This window comes from Aedes aegypti, chromosome 1, assembly GCF_002204515.2.
Source record: "Aedes aegypti strain LVP_AGWG chromosome 1, AaegL5.0 Primary Assembly, whole genome shotgun sequence".
NCBI classification, from domain to species: Eukaryota; Metazoa; Arthropoda; class Insecta; order Diptera; family Culicidae; genus Aedes; species Aedes aegypti.
Genome location: NC_035107.1, coordinates 301,897,060 through 301,915,879, shown reverse-complemented (window position 1 = coordinate 301,915,879; position 18,820 = coordinate 301,897,060). Strand labels below are relative to the sequence as shown.

Sequence of the window (18,820 nt, the reverse complement as noted above, 5' to 3'; positions counted from 1 at the left end):
CACAAACAATAAGTTTGGTTCGTAATGTGCTAAAATACAACTATCGCTCATATCGTTCATAGACCAATCCAGTTGCCTGCGTAGTAGTGCAATGTTGACAAAATTTTCTTTGTTTGCTGTGAGAACTGTCACAACATTACTTTTGTTTGCTGTGAGAATCCAAATATAAACAGAATTGCTGCAAAACAACCACTTCCTTGTTGGCCTGCCGTTGACCGAAAGCTCAATAACGTCAAACAAACATCGATACGTTTTCATTCTGAGGAAATCGACTTGTGTAAGATTGATTGTGCGTTGGTGTTCGTGGCAGTTTGCTTGGGGACCTCTATTGCGAACAGTAGTATAGTGAGTTACCCTACCACTCACTCTCCTTGCTTCGTTAGGCCATATAGGGTAAACTACCTAAATGGTAACAAATGTTTGAAGTTTGCGTGGACTTTTGCACCCATGCCCCGTATAAGTTGTGCACGTAGTACATGAACGACCCCTAATATGGACGTCAATCGGATCAATTGAATTATTCGCAATATTTCGATAGTAAAATGAATAAAATGATATTTATATTTATCTTTTTACCTTGGGAACGGGCGCCGAGGGGTTCTCACCTTTGTAAAATTCCTTCAGTAGTTCCATTGCTTCGTCTGCCCTGACGCCTCCCCGTATGGGAATGCTAGTCTTGAGGAGCCCCGGAACATCCAGCACGGTGCAGCCTCCGAATCGATCGTTCTCACACCCGTAAATAACTTCCCGCACGTTCAGTTCGATTAGGGCGGCGGCACACATAATGTACGGTTCTACCGTTACGACTACCGTCACTTCTCGGAAGACGTCCTCATGTTTCAAGGACCGGCTTTTACAGTACTCCAGCACCTGATCGATGCAGATGAACTCCACGTGGCGGGTGGCATTTTTCGTTTCATTCACCAGATTGCACCCGTTGGCGATAATTTCTCCGCGATACACAAACACACATCCAACCGGGACCTCTTTCAGCTGTTCCGCTTTCCGTGCCTGCTCCAGGGCTTGCTCCATGAAGTGATCCATATTCGGTTGTAGACAAACACAAACACACATAAAATTTGTACTTTTTCTCTCTCACTGTTTGGAAGTTTCTTCGTGTTCTACCCTCAGGGCATCAGATACGGTATGACCCCGTTATCCACAAGCCACTGGCGAGCCTTCTCCGCCCAGCTGGTGTTGTTCAGGCTGCGTGGGCTAGGGTGGGGAATGCACAACAGGCGAACTTGAGTCGCGTCCAGTAGATTCTGCCGGACCAGCAGTTTGACTCGGTCTTCGCAGTACCGACCGATGGACACGATCACCGTGGGCCCAAACAGGTGCAGCGCTCGCAACAGGTACTCGGAACAGACGTCCTGCATGCGGGTTTTGGCAGTGCCCTGAAATGAAATATTAACAATTAAAGTTGTAGGTAATAAACCTTTCTTTTTTCGTCATTACTAAGAATAACTATCGAATAGTTCGACATTATGAATGTCGGCGTACTATGGGATTACGTTTTCTTAGAGATATTCTAGTGTTTTTTTTTTTTGTAAATATTCCTGACTATTTCACTTCTTTACATCGAACTGCATTAAATTGAGAAGATTGATTAGTGCTTTGAACTTATTTTTGCAAACTTCTATCATTATCGTTTTGTATTTCAAACAAATTATGGATGGTTCGTCACTTCACTTATTCTCATAGAGCCATTTTACGAGACGTTTCGGAACAGCTGATCGCCGCAACGGCGTCAATTGACAGGAGACCTGGGATTAAATCCAGCGTGATTTTCAATAACGCCTCATCTTACCAAACGAGGACATGGAGAAAATGACAAAAATGAGATCCAAAAATGTTCGTTACTGCAACATTACACCTAGTTATTGGGCCGTATGAATAAAATGTAGTAAAGTTGAGTTTACTACATTCTCGGTAGTAAACGCTATATGTGGAACACGAGTGGAACATGTTTGTGTCATTTTCCTTTCTACACCTTTCGAACATACTACAAACAACGCATTGCTATGAATAAAGGTAGCATTTACTACAAAGCTACTGGTAGTTAGCTTCAGAGGTTGCTACACATGCTTTGAGTTTGCGGAATTGAATGGAATAATTTACTTTTGAGTAAAAATCATGGGAAAACGATATGAGTTTTGATATATCGGAAGGTATTTTGAGTTTTGCAAAGGAATTCTGAGGTTACGAAAACTTTCGCTCCGCCAATTCTGAGATTCCGGTAAGATTACCGGCAGTAGCAATTTGTAATATCCGTGTGAATTCTGGCATTACGATAATTATGTTATTTTCTAGGAATTTTAGGATGTCGGTAGGAATTCAGATATTGATAAAGTAATTCTGAATTTTACGTGTAAATTCTGACATCTCAGATTTCCTTTTGAATTCCGGAATTCCTGTAGGAACTTTGAGATTCCGATAGGGATGTCGGATTTTTTATGATAATTCTGAAAATTTAAATACCATTCTAGGAATATTGCGGAAATATTAGGAATCTGGTAAAAACTCTAGAATTGGGGTGGGAATGGGATTCCGAATATTAATCTCTTGGAATTCTGTGGGTATCTTTAAGACGATATTTCTGTAAGAATCTATGAGATTGCGGTGGGATTCCTGCGAATTATTGTGTGAATATTTGTAATTCCGAAAATCAATCTTTGTAATTATTGTAAAAACCTTTAAGATTCCGTTGATCTCCAGTTCCGTTGGAATTTCAAAGTAAAGCTTTAATATAAACGTTTTGAATGTCGGTAAATATTTTATAGATTTCAATGGGATTTTTTGTGGAATCGTTAAGAATTTTAATAATTTCAAAGGGAACCCTGGTGTTTTAGGGGAGATCCTCATTGAATTCTAACGACTACCAATGGAATCACTACAATTCTCATAAAAATCTCTACATTCTAAGTTCTAGACATTCCAAGGATACTATCTGAAACCCCACCAAAAAAAACGAGAATATCACAGAAACACTTAGAACATCGGAATTCAACATGCTGTTAAGAAAACTCACGGGGAGCATCAAAATTCTACCGCAATTTCACCAGATTCTCAGTACTGGTGCTAGAAAATATGTGGTTCCTAATTTGATAGCTGTACTCTCAAGATCTCTTCATAAGGGTTCATTCATATATTTCATAACGCCAAAAATGGTCATTTTCGATACCCACCCACCCCCTCGTAACGCATTTTGTATGGATATTTTTCAAATTTTGTATGAGCTGTAACATCTCAAGGACACCCACCCACCCCCTTCAGCGTTATGAAATTTGTGAATGGGCCCATAAATGTTAAGCTAGTATTTAAAAAATCATCGGCGTTGGCGAAGGCCGAAAACCACCCAGAAAATTATTTGATGTACCATCATCATAAAATCATAGACATAGAGAGAATACCAGACTAATCGCAAAATTACACTACAAATCTTGTCAAATAACAGCACAACAGCATGATTTGTGCAAATTGTCGCGTAATCGATTAGATTCCATGCATTTTCTTCATATGCATGATTGTATTAATTTTAAGCGTCACTCTGAATAGATTATTCTTTACGTGCAGAAGCACTCTGCATTCTGAATGGAAATTTCTTAACGTGCAGCTTCAGTCACTGCTCATGTTCGAAAGTAGTAAGTACTACATGTTCGAAAAGATTTTTATTCATTCCAAAAGTGTAGTAAACTTTGTGGATTTTGTTTTTGAGTAGATGCTACATGTAGTAAAGTTCAAAGTTTTTTATTCATATCACCCATTGTATCAGCTACCTCTTTGTCACTCATATTGCACATAAAAAAGCACTTTTGTGATCAGAAATATTTTAATAATTTTTCTCCATTTAAGTTTTCGCCTGGATGAAAAGCTACGCTAGAAATGCGCACAGTCATCAACCATCATCATCGCGAAAACTGACGCCGATGATTGAAAAATCCCAGGTCTCCTGTCATTTGACCAGGCTTCGTAAAATGGCTTAGGGGTCATCCAAAAATGACGTCCATCATTTAGGGGAGGGGGGGGGGTCTATGAAAGTGTGACAGTGCGTGTATTAGGTATTGGAAAAAGCGTGACACAGGGGGGAGGGGGGGTCTAGGAATCCCGAAAAACGATGGACGTCATATTTGAACCGTCCCTTATTGAATATAATTTTGTTACACATAGGCCTTTTCATGTGACAGATCCGTCTATGCATTTGTTTACATCGGTGGAGGACCGGTGCATACACGAGGCTGTCATTTTCATAGAAGAAGTGTCAAAGAGCTTCCCGATCAGCTGTTTTGGAACGTCATGTGAATAAACCTATAGTCAGGGGGTGGGAAACTCGGCTCATCTGAAATTGTGCCGAATTGTGCCCATAGGCCTATTCAAATGACTTTTCAAATCAGCTGATCCGGAAGCTCTTTGACAGTTCTTCTATGAAAATGACAGGCCCGTGTTAGCACCGGTCCTCCACCGATGTAAACAAATGCATAGACGGACCTGTCACATGAAAAGGCCTATTGTGCGAGAATGAGCGATCTAATCAATATGTCATATTTGGCTGGTTGCACTGCAAAAACTGGCAACAGTTACTGATGTTATGACAGATTGTTTTTGTTTTGTCTGGATAACGAATCACAGATCGAATCGATCGAACAGCATTAGAATTATTAATTTTTAATCAGGTTTTTAATGCTTATTTGCTTGACCGAAGACGTTGTTGGAGTTTCTGAGCATTCGGTAAGTGTTGAGTAATGACAAAAGTAATGAACACAAAACATCATTTAAATAAAATTGGTATGACTCTTTTTGTAGAAAAATCAAACATCATCAACAGAAGATGCATTCATCGGGGCGCAGCAATCGTATTAATGAGAGCGGTTTCGCTTGCGGAATCAAACTATTTAATCAATATATAGCACCATCGATCAACTATTGTATGCAAAATAATACATGAGGTATTCAGACCGACAGTGAGAATATCACTATGCGGAAGGTTCTCGAGTTAAGTCCAAAAGTTAGAGATTGTCGAGTGATCGAAAATGCAGTCGACTCATCTCGATATCCCAAAGACCATTCAAACCATCAAGAAGAAGGATTGAAACCAGGAAACTAGGGAGCACAAATTTCACATAGTTCAAATCATCTATAACCCAGGATAAGTATAATTAAAGTTTTAATAGAGGTTTTTTATCTTTATGTTATATATTTTTGGCAATGCGATTTCTTGACATTAGACTTATATTCTACAAGTAATGATGTAAATTTTCGAAAATTGAGGTAGGGAAAGTGTACCAGTTATGGTACGGTTTGATATTATAACGACGCAGTAAAATGCGTTATCGCATAAGTAAGTGCTAGCTCAAATTTCAATATGCAGGAGATGGTGCGTGAGTGCCCTGATGATGTTTCGGAAAAATAAATGAGGAATAGAATAACCTTCAGATGGTTGCTTTTATTCAGATAACTCTTGAGAAATGTTCAAAATCGCATGCATAACTATTCCATATGAATAAGAAATCTATTAAACTAACATGTGATTACAGGCGTGTACTCACTAAGGTCGATGGTCTTTTTCTTGACATTAAAGTCCCCACTAGGAAAAAGCCGGCAACTCAGCGTAGTGTTCTAAGAGCACATCCAAAGTTATCAACTGAGAGCTTTCTTTGCATAAATTGCCATTTTCGCATTCGTATATCATGTGGCAGGTACAATGATACTCTATGCCCATGAAAGTCAATGAAATTTCCAATACGAAAAGATCCTGGACTGACCGGGAATCGAACCCAGACACCTTCAGCATAACTTTGCTTTGTAGCCTCGGACAGTAACCTAACTCGGCTAAGCAAGGCCCCAATGGTCGATGGTGCACACTTCTTCAAAGTGTGAGCAACTCAGTGTGACGTCGAATCCTGATGGTGTCTTCGGTGCACTAATTTCTTGTAGATCGAGATGATCTGAAGCAACGTGCTCTTTTAGCACTTGTATGATAGTCTAATTTGTATGTCTAATTATTTTGTATAATAAGCAATGAAAAGTTCCATTCACAAATTTCATAACGCTGAGGAGGATGGGTTGATGTCCTCAAGATGTTATGGTTCATAGAAAAATTGTAGAATATTTTTACAAATCGGTTACGACGGGTTTGGGTGGGTGTTGAAATGGTCATTTTAGGCCTATGAAATTTGTGAATCAGCCTTAAAAGGATAGAAAAAAAAAAACTACTAGTTCGGACTTTTTGTTTTATTTTGCTACGTCTGCTTCGGTCTACATCTACTACATATTCGCCCTTCTGCGACGTTTTAACTTTTTTTTATTCATAAAACTATAAATGGAAGACAAATCAAAATCTGATAGTAACAGATTTACATTGTGTATTCGGATGAGCATGCTGAGGTTGATTAGGGATATGCAAGAACGATACGATTAGAAACATGATAGAAAGTGTCATGCTTATAGCACATTTAAAGACTTCAGAAACTTTAATGTACTGCTTGGCAACACCAAACTGGAACGATTCGCTTTCTTAGTAGGAGCCACAATATGTGTTTTGTAATTCTTCATATCCTTTTGGCGGTGGCGCTCGTTACACAAATTAAGGGCTCCTTGTTCTGATACGTTATAAAAATTCCCAACTAGAAAAATACCTCTGCGTTTCACGTTAGCAGGGCATTTGACAGGAACAGTTTGTAGAGAACACGCTTTAGATCTCCCTGCAAGATTTGATTAAGTGTCTTAAAAGTTATGTATACATTTTATAACTTGTATTTTCACCTGTCTGATATTGAAAACTGCTAACATGGCAAATCAGGCGACCGCTCAATGCCACCCAATCTCCAATGGTCACGTCATCCTTAATATGGTTGGTGGTAATCGGCAGAGCATTGAGCGTTCGGATCCGGTGGAAACGCCTTAATCTATCATTTGAACGTTTAAAGCGGCCAGACGATAAAAGCCAAAGCATTGTGGACTTTTTAACATGGATGATTCTCCCATTAATCCCTTTCACTTTAAACGAATGGCTTTTGGATACCGACTCACAATTCCGTAGTATCAATTCTCCGCCCGCTCGTTGAAATATGCTTTCTGCTGTTTCGATTTTCTCAGATTCATTCCCATTGCAGTCAACAAAACTTGCTTCATCTGATCGGCTAGAATCTTTGTTGTCTCGGATTGGTTCTTCTAAAATAGAGAGTAAAATGTTACACACAATTTAAAATTTAATGTATTATTTTATCTTCTTCTTCTTGGCATTACGTCCTCACTGGGACAGTGCCTGCTTCTCAGCTTAGTGTTCTTATGAGCACTTTCACAGTTATTAACTGAGAGCTTTCTTTGCCAAAGTTCCCATTTTCGCATTCCTATATCGTGTGGCAAGTACGACGATACTCTATGCCCAAGGAAGTCAAGAAAATTTCCATTATGAAAAGATCCTGGACCGACCAGGAATCGAACCCAGACACCTTCAGTATGGCTATGCTTTGTAGCCGCGGATTCTAACCACTCGGCTAAGGAAGGCCCCCATTTATTTTATATATTTGTCTAATATTTCCATATTTAGATTTTATGAAGTTTGTTAGAATGAGCCTGAATGTCTTTTAGAAGAGAATTTAATAGTAGTTAACAACTGTAGTACTGCCCATAACTGCATATTTGTAACATTCGACAAAAGTAGGCATGAGTAAATGGAGTACAAAGTGTGCATTTTATGGCAGTATGGGAGGAAACTAAAATTTCGAAAAATTACCAGGAACTCAAAAGTACTTATTTGAGGCTGATATTTTGTACAACTCATATCGCATACTAGGTGAATAGTCAGAAAATAATTCTGATAGAAATTTCATCGCTATTACATTACGAGGCTCATTTATAATCTCAATGTGACTGTTATGCGATTATAATTATCAATGTGACAAAACAACTTGGTATTTTTTTCGAATTTTCTAGAATAATCTCACAGATTTCATTAAGTTGATCGAAAGTATTTATCATTTGATGACTCTCCATGGTATTAACTCCAATTTGTCAAAAATGTCAAATGTGACTGTTATGGCAGAGTAGTTCAAAACTAAAATTTATTCAACGAAATTGTGTTCACTGTGTCTCGGTTGGAGAAAAGAATATAGTGAACACATTTTCATGATTTTAACGAAAAAACTGCCTTTGAAAATTTTCAAATTGATGATCCTGCCCCCTTAAACTATGTTTAAGGCCTGGTGGTGAAGAAACCGCTTATTAGTGCCAAACATTCAAAACAAAAAAAAACATAACTTGGCGTGTTCCAAAAACTACCTCTTTTTTACCCGATCAGATCCAGGAGCCCACAGGTTTATGTTGTAGCTCATACAAACATTTGAGGTTTTTACATATACAAAAGACATTACTGAGGGAAGTATATATAATGTATAAAGATGGTCTTACCAACATTTTCATCGTTCCATTCTGTCTCGTCCAGCGCACTGACAAATTGAAATTCGGGTGTTGTTTGAGAATTTCGAATAACAATATTATTAGAAAATTAGATTTCATCCTTAATGCATCCGACAGAAATTAGAAGTTCTGTGGCGTCAATCTCTGCGTCCAAAATAGCTCTACAAATTTCATCGTCGGTTGGTAGATCATAAATTATTGTTTCTGAAGCTTTTTGATCTTGTTTTCGCAAAGTAGGGAAATGAAGCAAATTTTTCCTGCGATACATTATTAGCAGTTTCATCTGCACCTTTTGCATCCTCTGCTCGACGTCCTTAATAGTGAAATTGATGGCAGTGTGATTTAGTGTAGTCATCGAACGCAATTCCCTGAAACATGTTTCGCATGGTTGACTGGACAGGATGGGAACGTTAAATTGTTCCGGATGGTGATTTTCACGACAAACAATTACAAATTGGATAAGTGCATGTGCGTTGAGTTCCAGGGACCAATAGACATTTGAAGTTGGACATTGTTTGATGTTCTTCGTATTCTTCAAACTAATAGAACGCCAAGCTCGAATGAAAAATAAAGCAGTCCTATAAATAATAGAAACGAGGATTATACTTTTGGTCAATTGATAGTCAGTAGTGCTGTTTTTGATAATAAAAAAAAATCATTCGAATGCTAAATATGCTTGTTTTAAGACACCTAAAATCATTAAAAACTAAAACTGACGATTTTTAATTGGGTAAAAATTTCTCAAATCTGCAGTGAAGTCATCTAAATGTGTATACCAAGCTAGCAATTTGTTCTTAGCAGCAAATGCCAGATTAGAGCCATATTTTCAACTTGCCCCGTTGTACCTTACAAGACATTTATAAGCTAGACCTGTCAGTATATTCAGGAAGCAAAATTTACAGATGTACAAACTTTACTGAAACTCTTGAAACTGTTGGTAAAAAGACCATCTAATCGTGTGGTTTCTATTAAAAGCCTATAATACTTTTTAATAATAGATGAACTTACCAAATCGCTGTAATTCGGGTTTTCGGTGGGATGTTTTCTTCGATAAATGCTTGATATATCAAACGCATTACTTTCAAATACGCAACCGTTCCATTGCTTCCAGGGACCACTTCGCCCAGATGTTCAATCAACTCGGAAGACATTAATTTTATTGATGGATCAAATTTCATTTTGTCCAACGGATTTAAATCGGATGGATTCAGTTTATGCACAGATTTGTCTCCATAATCCATCATCTGTTTCAAAAGCGACGATGCGATTGTAAAGTTTCCTGAAATGAAATAATGCAATATTTATAAGCGGTCAATTCACCATTGCTTTTAGGCCTTCAACTTATTTTACCCCTTCTTTCTCATGGTAGATTCAGAGCTCCATTGATTTTCGATGAACTTGAGACAACCAAATCAGATGAATACTATGCAATAGTTACTACAGTCAACTTTTGCTTACTCGATATTCCGTATCTCGATATCGAGTTAGAGAACCTTAGTGAAAGTTGGTTTTCAAGGCAAGCTAACATGGATGGCATGGATACATCATTGACTCGATGGTCCTTTCAATTACGAATTATGGAGAGTTGACCTCTATGGTATACTCATCAGATTAAACCATTAGCTAACTAACTGTTTCAATAGTAAAACTATTGATAAACAATCAATTTACTGTCAAAAACGACTACTTTTTAACTGATTTTGACAAGTTTAGCCCATTTGCAATATTGTTTGTTCAAGCTTTTTTTACATTAAAGTTTTTTTGTGAAGATTTTTTTTTCTGTTTAATAATCGATCAAAGTCATGGGAAAGAGAGGGTAAACTTGGTTTATGGCTTAATATGGCATGCAGAAATGTACTAGACAATTATAAACATTTGTATGAGAAGACAAACTTCAAACTTCGAGCGCTATTTTCTCAATACCTACTTTTTCTTTATGGAACAGTTATGCTTTTATGGGAGGTAAGATACTTACCAAGGTACATATGCTTTTTAGGATCTAGTAAACTATGCCTTAGTTTATTGATCAAGTGGATTGAGTCCTGGATGCAAAGTGCATCGTCGCCTAATTCAGCAACAAAATGTGGTCCATACACTTTGCACGGCGCTTCTCGAGGAAGACCTGTCCTGCATTTCATAGCAGTGAGCAATCGTGGATCCCCATCGGAAGCATTAGCTACTACAGTGATTCCAGCATTAGCAAGTTGTGTTTCAATATAACGCCATCTACGAAGCACATCTTCATGTGTAAATTTGTTGTCCGTACACATATAGAAAATGCAGAAAGGTGATGCTTTCGGGACCAATGGTGTTGCAAGAATCGTGTACAAATATTCGCCAACGGTGTATGTATCGAGATCGTTGATGAGTTTTGCCACCGAACTGGCTATGAACAGATCTTGTTTTGGCATGCCGTTTTCATTCAAAGGAGCGACTAGTCCTCGAATTGAGTCGGTTTTACAATCGTATTCAGGATTTGGCGATACAGGTGTTCCATCCTCACTTAGTACAACACGCATCGGGTAGTCGTGAGCCTTCAAGTATTTGACGAGTGGAGCAATCATTAAAATACCTTCTCGAGTATCTTCAGTATGCGAAGAGATATGCTTTTTCAACGTTTTGATGCAAGGCAGAGACATATTTTGTCTTTTACATTGATAGTTACTACAACCAGCCGTCATATAATCGTAAGCGGCTACATCCAACTCTAAGTCGTTGTAGCGCATGCCTCGTTCATTGGTAATTTTTGCCCGCTCGTGAATGCTGACGTGTAGATCAAGTAAAGTGTTAGATTGATCGGTCGCAGAGCAAGGTTCGTTGAAGTGTTCGACCGGCTCACTCCAAACCTTCAGTTTTCCGACGGGTTTGCTGGAAAAAATAAGATGTAGGGGAAAATTTTCGAAATTTTCTTCACTACCTACTTCCCTCCAGAGGATCGAAACTGGTTTCATCAGGATGCAAATAGATTTTATCGTTTGACACTTCTTCGAATTTAATCTCCACTGAAAATAAAAACAAATATATCGTTAAAATATAATTTAGATGTATAAACAGGTATGAACATAAAATTAAGCAATGCCATGAACTTGTAGCTGAACATCCTCTAAGTCCACCAAAATTATTTCATTTAAGTTTAAATTAACATGAGATTGAGCTCAATTAAACGTATAGTGTTTATTTAGCTTTAAATTATTGTTTCATTTGGAAATATAGGGGGAAAATAACCATTTGATCTCAAATAGCGTGATTTATTGAAATCACATGCGATCACACATAATTTATAAAGGCGCTCCATTTGAAAGCTAAGGATTACAGAACATTTACTTTACGCTGCGCTATATAGTGTTTCAAGTCCTTATAGGATTCTGGACCGAATATAATTCAAGACAGAATATATCATTCTGAATTAAATCCAGTGAGTTTATTTAACAAAATGATACGTTTCTCAACAATGTCAATTCTGGATAACATGAGCTGAAAATATAACAAAATTTGTTAGGATTCCATGTCTAGTGTGTATTTTTAGATTTCGATTGAAATCCTATGGTAAATTCGTTTAGAATACTATAATATTTATCTTGAGAGTTACAGGGCCCATTCACAAATTTCATAACGCTAAAGGGGGTGGGTGGGTGTCTTCGCGATGTTACGGCTCATACAAAATTTATGAAATATTCACACAAAAAGTGTTACGAGGGGGTGGGTGGGTGTCGAAAATGGCCATTTTTAGCGTAATGAAATTTGTGAATAAACCCACACCTTAAAGTGTTCAGTTTATTTTATCTACAAAAACAGTTTATTAACAGTAACTATCTTGGACTGTATTATAGAGTGATGGAACCAAGGTCAATCGTATCCGGTTTACGTTGTGCGAGTGTCAAAAGTTGTTTGTGTTCAGTCGAGGATGGATTACCGATTGGTGAGCATAAAACGAGCTTGTTATTACACGTTTATATCAAAGCAAAGTTATGTTATTTGTATTTTTCAAGCAAACTATGAATGGTTCGTCACTACTAGTGTCGGCACAAGCCTTTATTCTGTTTTAAATAATTTTAATATTCATATTCCATCTTTTTTTTTGTCATTTCTTAAAATAACCAGCATTATAAATGTCGGCTTCCATCATTACTACAAATAACCTTTGTGTAGTTCGATATTATGAATGTCGATGTACTACAGCGTTACGTTTGCATACCCTATAAGGTTTTTGTTATAAAATTGTCAGGATTATTTCACAAATTATCATAGAACTGCAATAAATTAAGATGATTAAATAAATAGTGTTTTGAACTCTTTTTTGAAACTTTTATCAATATCGTTCATGTATTTTTCAAACAGACTGTGGATGGTTCGTCACTTCAAGTGTTGGCATGAACCTTTATATTAATAAATATAGTTTTATTATATACCTATAGCTTTCTTTTCTTGTCATTACTAAAAATAACCTTTGAATAGTTCGATATTTTGAATGTCGACGTATTTTCTTAATCTTCTGTAAGGACTTGGCTGGCGCCGCTATTGACTTTTAATATGAGATCTGCTAAAATTGCACTTCGAGTGTAAACGAAACACCCATCCATTATTCATTTGGATCGAAGTACAATTCTTACCAGTTTCGATCAATGACGGAGTAGCAATCATTGACATGTACTGTCAGTCTATGATATGCTATGCTAGTAACTATCTTAGACTGTATTATAGATAAAATTAACTTTGCTCAGTAAGTTTCTATGTTAAGGGGACACGGGAGACCGTGTGATTTTCCCTATCTTTCGTCTCACTCTAACAATAATCATCAAATCTTTGTGGAAGCAAATCTCGAGTTTTAGTGAACCGATGAAGCTGAAAATTTATCGGGTTGTGTACTACATATAAAGCATCATAGTGATACATTTTCGCATCGATATATGGAGTGGTTCTTGGGATTTGCTTCTTGAAATGGATAGGGTGATTATGATGACGTCCCGTGCGGCCTTAAAGGTGGGCCACTTTTCACTAGAGACGTAAACACGTAAAAAGCAAGAAAATTAAAAATAAGTAGGAATTAAAGTGGGGCCTTCCTTAGCCGAGTGTTTAGAGTCCGCGGCTACAAAGCAAAGCCATGCTAAAGGTGTCTGTCTCAGTGAGGACGTATTGCCAAGAAGAAGAAGAAGGAGAAGAAGAAGAAGAAGGAATCAATGTGCCAATGATGCTTTTAGTAAATTATTTTACCTATTATAGAAAACTTATCGTTTGTGCAAAATTATGAACATTAATACACAGGATAAGAAAATTGATAGAATGAGAGCCCAGAAAGAGGAACACGGCGCCCTTGAAGAAATTTAAGATTTTTTAATAAAAATCATTACTTTATACTTTCCCTTGTAAACACATAAGATTGATAAGTATTTGCTCTAAAAAAATTATGAGTTTTATTGTGTGTTTTAGATTAGTTACAGCAGATTGAAATTTGAAAAGCTTTGAATGTACAGAATATGGGGCCTTCACGGTATATGATTTACATTTGGCAATTAATTTACCTTGGGTGTCCTCTTGACTCGTTTCAACGAATTCCACAAATCCAACTGTTGCTTCCTCGGAAATCACAACACCTTCAGTGCAAACGCTATCATAATGAAGTTCGACAAAGCTATCATTTTCCACGTAGTACGGATCAGCATCACTCGAAGACGGATTCATTTGAATTATATCGGCGAAAGGTTTGTCTGTACTATTCTCTGTGAAGCAAAAATATATGCAAGCAAAATTCTGGACTTCCCTGGAATAAGGCAATGTACAGTGTCGGTTCGATTTTGGCAACAGATCAAACAAATGTCCATATCGTGAATTTATTTAGAAAGTTATCCAACTACATTTTTAATCAAATTATAGGAACTGTTATTTATTCTTGCCAAATCCTAACAAATTTTGGAAAACCATCCTATTTTTGAACAATACCAACCACAAATGTTACCAAAACCAAAAAAGAACGATGTTGCTAAAATTGAATAATTTTGTGTTGGCAAAATCGAATGGGCACTGTGCAGCATGAATTACATCTGATTTGTTATGTGTTAGTTACCTTCGACGTGTTCCTGGTACCCTTCAAGGAATTCCACTGCTTCAAATTGTGCATCCTTGGCAAACACATATTCTTCAGTGCAGACGCTATCATTATACATTTCGAGAGATCTTCTATATGAGTATGGATCTGAACCATTCAATGCCGGTTCATTTTTGCTTACATCGGTGAGAAGTTCAACTGTGATGTTTTCTAAATAACACAAAAATTGTATTGTTCATAATTCGAAAACCTATCGTCGGAAAATATCTATTAAAGTGAATTGCAGCATATAAATTACCTTCTAATACTTCGACGTCTTCGTAATTGAGATCTAAAATTAGCGAATGAAATGTTCAAACAGGGTTAGGAGTGTTATGGCTATAGTGGTTTCCTATTTAGCCATACATACAATTCTCGATTACTTTTTCAAATCGACGTAAGTAACTTCCATACGGTTTTGAGAAAATTAATTTAGAAGAATCACAACCTGTCTTCTAAAACTGTTTTAAAATGAATCACTTTTTTAACATTTTTTCGCCGTGTACATTGCTTAAATTTTGCATATAATAAGCTCGCGATAAAAAAACTAGGGAGTTCCTGTTATTTTCCACAACAATTTTATTACAAAATGATAAGCCGAATTATTCAGTTACTTTCGACGTTTATGTATCAGTGTAAAATCGGCTCAAGTAGTGTTTTGTTTTGATTCGTGCATAAGTCACTTTGTCTCTCCATACAGCGGAGCGGCGAAAGTAGTGGTTAGGTAGCGAAAGTTGAAAATCTTACTTTCGTCGTTTTGTAAATCCGGAAAGTAAACGCTCTAAAAGTGAAAAATTGAGTTGGTTTAGAGCGAAATGAGTAGAATTTCGTCTGCGAAACACGTAGAATCGATAAAGTAAGTTTGTATACTTTTTTGACTTGAGTCGGTTTGAATAAGTTTTCGAGAATTTTCATTTATATTATATTATTGAAGGTGAAGATGAATCGAAGCCAAACCTCAATTTTTCAAGAGCACAAATCTGGAGAACCAAACATCCGTTTAATCTGAAAACTTAATTGATTGGTCACTAGCTGGTGGGGACCAATCGATTAAGTTTTCAGCTCAAACGGGTGTTCGGTTCTCCAGATTTGTGCTCTTGAAAATTCGAGGTTTGCCTTCGATTCACCTTTACCTTAAACACGCGAATTTTTTTAAATTCCAAATCTTTTCAATAATTATTATGCAGTAGGATTTATAAATAGGGAATCACTATGGCTGTTTCAACACGGTTTAGGAACAAAATGTCGAAAGACAAAACGTCGAATCCCAAGACGTCGAAGGGGATAAAACGTTGCAAGCAGTAAATTTTCAACAGCGATTTAGAATTGTATTTCTTTTTTCACAATGATTTCGATTCAATATGCTTCGAAAAACGTCTGGCTCAAAGTGCATTATTTATTCTATGGGAAGAGAATCATTTTTCCAAGAATTTTCCGTTCTCTCCCACGTTATGGCATTCGACGTTATGGCATGCGACGTTTTGTCACCCAACCGCCTTCTGAGAACCAAATTGACTGCCACGCGGCGTTCACTTGTCAAGGAATATGTTAACATATCTTACCGTATGACTCCTTTTTCGTATCGTTTTTGCTGCGTTTGATAACTGGTTCGGCCATGGAGTCCGGTAACGACAAATGGAACGTATTGTAATGTCGTTTGAATCCAAATATGTGCCAACTTCCAGTGACGTCCATGCTCAGAGTTATTTTTGAGGGTTTGGCTTCGCAAAATGGGCATATTATTGTCGCATTATACTGCCCGGCGTTGGTCAAGTACACCTTTGCATCCATTTTGTTCACTTTTTCCATAAGGTCATTTCGAGATGTTCTGTGATTTCGAAAAAGTAATAAATCAAATTATACATTTAAATATGTCCTGTAAGGTAAAGACAAAGACGAAATAAGGACTGTACTACTAGAAGTGGTACCCAGTCTGAGCCTAACTACCATGTCTTGTCTTTGGTGAAGATGCATCGAGGTCAAAACCTTTTAATATTCAAGAGCACAAATCTGGAAAAGCAGAGAGTTTTTCAAACTGAAAACTTGGTCGAGTGATCAATTTATCATGTTTTCAACATCATCGGTTGTCTCGTTTTCTAGATTTGTGTTCTTGCGAGTTTGATGTCTGGCTTCGATTCATCTTCACAATAATTAGGGGAGGTGTACCAGTTTTGGCCACCTTAAGGAGAAATATTGTTTATACATCAATCAAACGACCTTTGGTTACTGTCAATACATTACACGAAAGGGAGAGGGAAAATATATAAACTAATCAGAAACTTTGTTTTTGTATTAAAAATTGGGGTGGCGAATACTGGACCACTTGCACCAGTATTTGCCACGATTTTAATTTTGGTTCCTGAATTCGCCACCTACGTTAATTTGTTATGGAGGGTGGCGAAAAATAAGTGCAAAGGTGCAAAAATTAAAAAAAAAAATGATTTTTTTTTTTGAGAAAATTTTGCGGTTTCCAAGAATGTTTCCGTATCATCTTAAAGCAATTTAGCGAAAATTAAACAATTGGCAACCATATATGTCGTAAAACGGTATATAATCCGGGGTGGCGAATAACTGGTACATGGCGAATACCGGTACACCTTCCCTACATCAGGGTAATGCTTACAGGGATCGGATATGTAGGGTTATTTTTCGGCGTAGATTATCCAATAACCCATCTGTGTATGGGTTCGCGACAGGCTCGGGGTGTTGGGAAAGACAAGCTTTAGCTTTTTTTAAAGGCCGTATGAACGACGTAGCTGAGTGGTCCCGCATAATTTGTGCTAAGTCTAGCAAGCACATAACTTCTCCTGCCAAAAATCGGAAGCGCTCCGGATTTTTGGCGAATTGCAGACCATAAATCTCACGCAACGGTGTCCCTCCTGCGTTCGCTTCCACCGTCAGGCATTCGGCCATGCTCCTCATGTCGTCCTCGATGTGTCGAATGCGTTCCTCCGTAAGGTTCGCCAGCGATTGGCGGCACAAGCTCTGCAGCCGAAGGATGTTCTTTAAGTGCAGGCTTACTTGGCCGTATTTTTGCTCGAGCTGCATCCAGAACCATTCCTGTAGTGAAACAACATTTATTGCATCATGCTCTATAATAACTTAAATTATCTTACCTCATCCATGTTTAAAACTATTCAAAAACTATTCACAACAAACTAAAAACTGCAAAATATCTAAATAAAAAATATCACAAAAAACAATCACGGTTCAGGTCACGGTCCGATTATTTACAAACAAAAACAAAATTTTAGTTGTCAAATCAAATCAATGAAAAAATAAAACAAAAACAAATGACAATTAGCAGGGTGCCCAGTTGTGCGGAACTGTGCGGAGAACTGTGCCGGGCACAGTGAGCCGAGTTTCCCACCCCCTGGATGGCTCCCTTCTTGAATGTAGAGCTGGTGCAGGAGTATATTCTCGTGAGCTAAGGCTGAATCAGTTTTACTCACTTGGTAGAAACTGCACCGTTTTTCAGGCGGAAATATTTGCCCTTATGTGTGGAGTGCAATCAGCACTTCAACAGCGCGTAATGGGTAAAGTCATATACTTCTGTTTAGATAGTCAGGCTGCTATAAAAGCTCTCGCTTCGGCCAACTCAAGGTCGAAGCTTGTTATCGCATGTCGAACTCAAATTGAGGAACTGAATTCAGTCAACTCTGTAAACCTTGTATGGGTACCTGGCCATTCTTCCATCGCTGAAAATGAATTGGCTGATGAGCTAGCTCGCGATTGAGCATCGCATGACTTCATTGGCCCTGAGCCGGCTATTCCAATTTCGAAGTGCTGGGTGAAGCTTCAGATAAATTCTTGGGCGGCAACTCAGCACAAGCAATATTGGAATAGTTTGGAGTCATGTCGTCAAACAAAAGTGTACATTACTGAGCCATCTCCAAGGGTGGCGAAGTATTTAACAAATCTGTCAAAGCAGAATTGCAGTCTCTTGGTCAGAGCGTTGACAGGCCACTGCCGAATCAACCATCACATGGCAAATATTCAGCGTGCTGACTCATTTGTGTGTGATAGTTGTGACTCCGATTATGGAACTTCGTATCACCTGATATGTAACTGTCCAGTTTTTGCGCAAATGCGATTCCAATTACTTGGTAAACACTTATTAAGTGAAACTGAATTCAGAAGCCTGAATTTTCAGGACATTCTGTTATTCTTAACCCGCTGTGGTAATGAGCTATAGGCTCTCTTTACGCTCATGCGTTTTGCAGTGCCCTTTTTTAGGGCACTGTTCGAACCCATTGTGGTATGGAGCTACATGCTCTCATTTCGCTTATGCGATCTTCCCTCTCCAAGGGACCCCACTCC

The 18,820-nt window shown here is 37.8% G+C and overlaps 1 protein-coding gene and 1 long non-coding RNA gene across 10 annotated transcripts; one reads left to right on the top strand and one right to left on the bottom strand.

Moving 5' to 3' along the window:
* Positions 1-529: 529 nt before the first annotated feature.
* On the bottom strand, positions 530-17,762 carry LOC5579965 (tRNA-specific adenosine deaminase 2). Of its 9 annotated transcripts, XM_021838328.1 has the most exons (11): positions 17,617-17,762; positions 17,124-17,560; positions 16,063-16,328; positions 14,760-14,792; positions 14,480-14,671; positions 13,938-14,135; positions 11,340-11,420; positions 10,394-11,286; positions 9,427-9,697; positions 8,410-8,996; positions 6,554-7,170 (listed from the first exon to the last, which is right to left on the bottom strand). In XM_021838328.1, exons 1-8 carry the CDS (start codon positions 17,623-17,625, stop codon positions 11,267-11,269), a joined length of 1,236 nt encoding a protein of 411 aa, XP_021694020.1. In that variant the 5' UTR covers positions 17,626-17,762; the 3' UTR covers positions 6,554-7,170; positions 8,410-8,996; positions 9,427-9,697; positions 10,394-11,266. The 9 variants fall into 9 exon arrangements, with proteins under 9 accessions (XP_021694026.1, XP_021694025.1, XP_021694019.1 ...); XM_021838329.1 differs by lacking the exon at positions 8,410-8,996; XM_021838327.1 differs by lacking the exons at positions 6,554-7,170; positions 8,410-8,996; positions 9,427-9,697; positions 10,394-11,286; positions 11,340-11,420 and adding an exon at positions 857-1,397.
* LOC110674211 lies at positions 4,484-5,434 on the top strand. The gene is made up of 2 exons (XR_002498739.1): positions 4,484-4,728; positions 4,804-5,434. It is a non-coding gene; the product is annotated as an uncharacterized LOC110674211 (long non-coding RNA).
* Positions 17,763-18,820: the final 1,058 nt, after the last annotated feature.

Coding starts and splice junctions, on each gene's coding strand:
- LOC5579965 (XM_021838325.1), bottom strand. CDS start 11,144: ATGCGCTACAACGACTTAGAGTTGGATGTAGCCGCTTACGATTATATG. Junction 9,698..10,393: donor TAAAAAGCATATGTACCTTG/GTAAGTATCTTA, acceptor ATTTCATTTCAG/GAAACTTTACAATCGCATCG. Junction 8,997..9,426: donor ACCCGAATTACAGCGATTTG/GTAAGTTCATCT, acceptor TATTATTTATAG/GACTGCTTTATTTTTCATTC.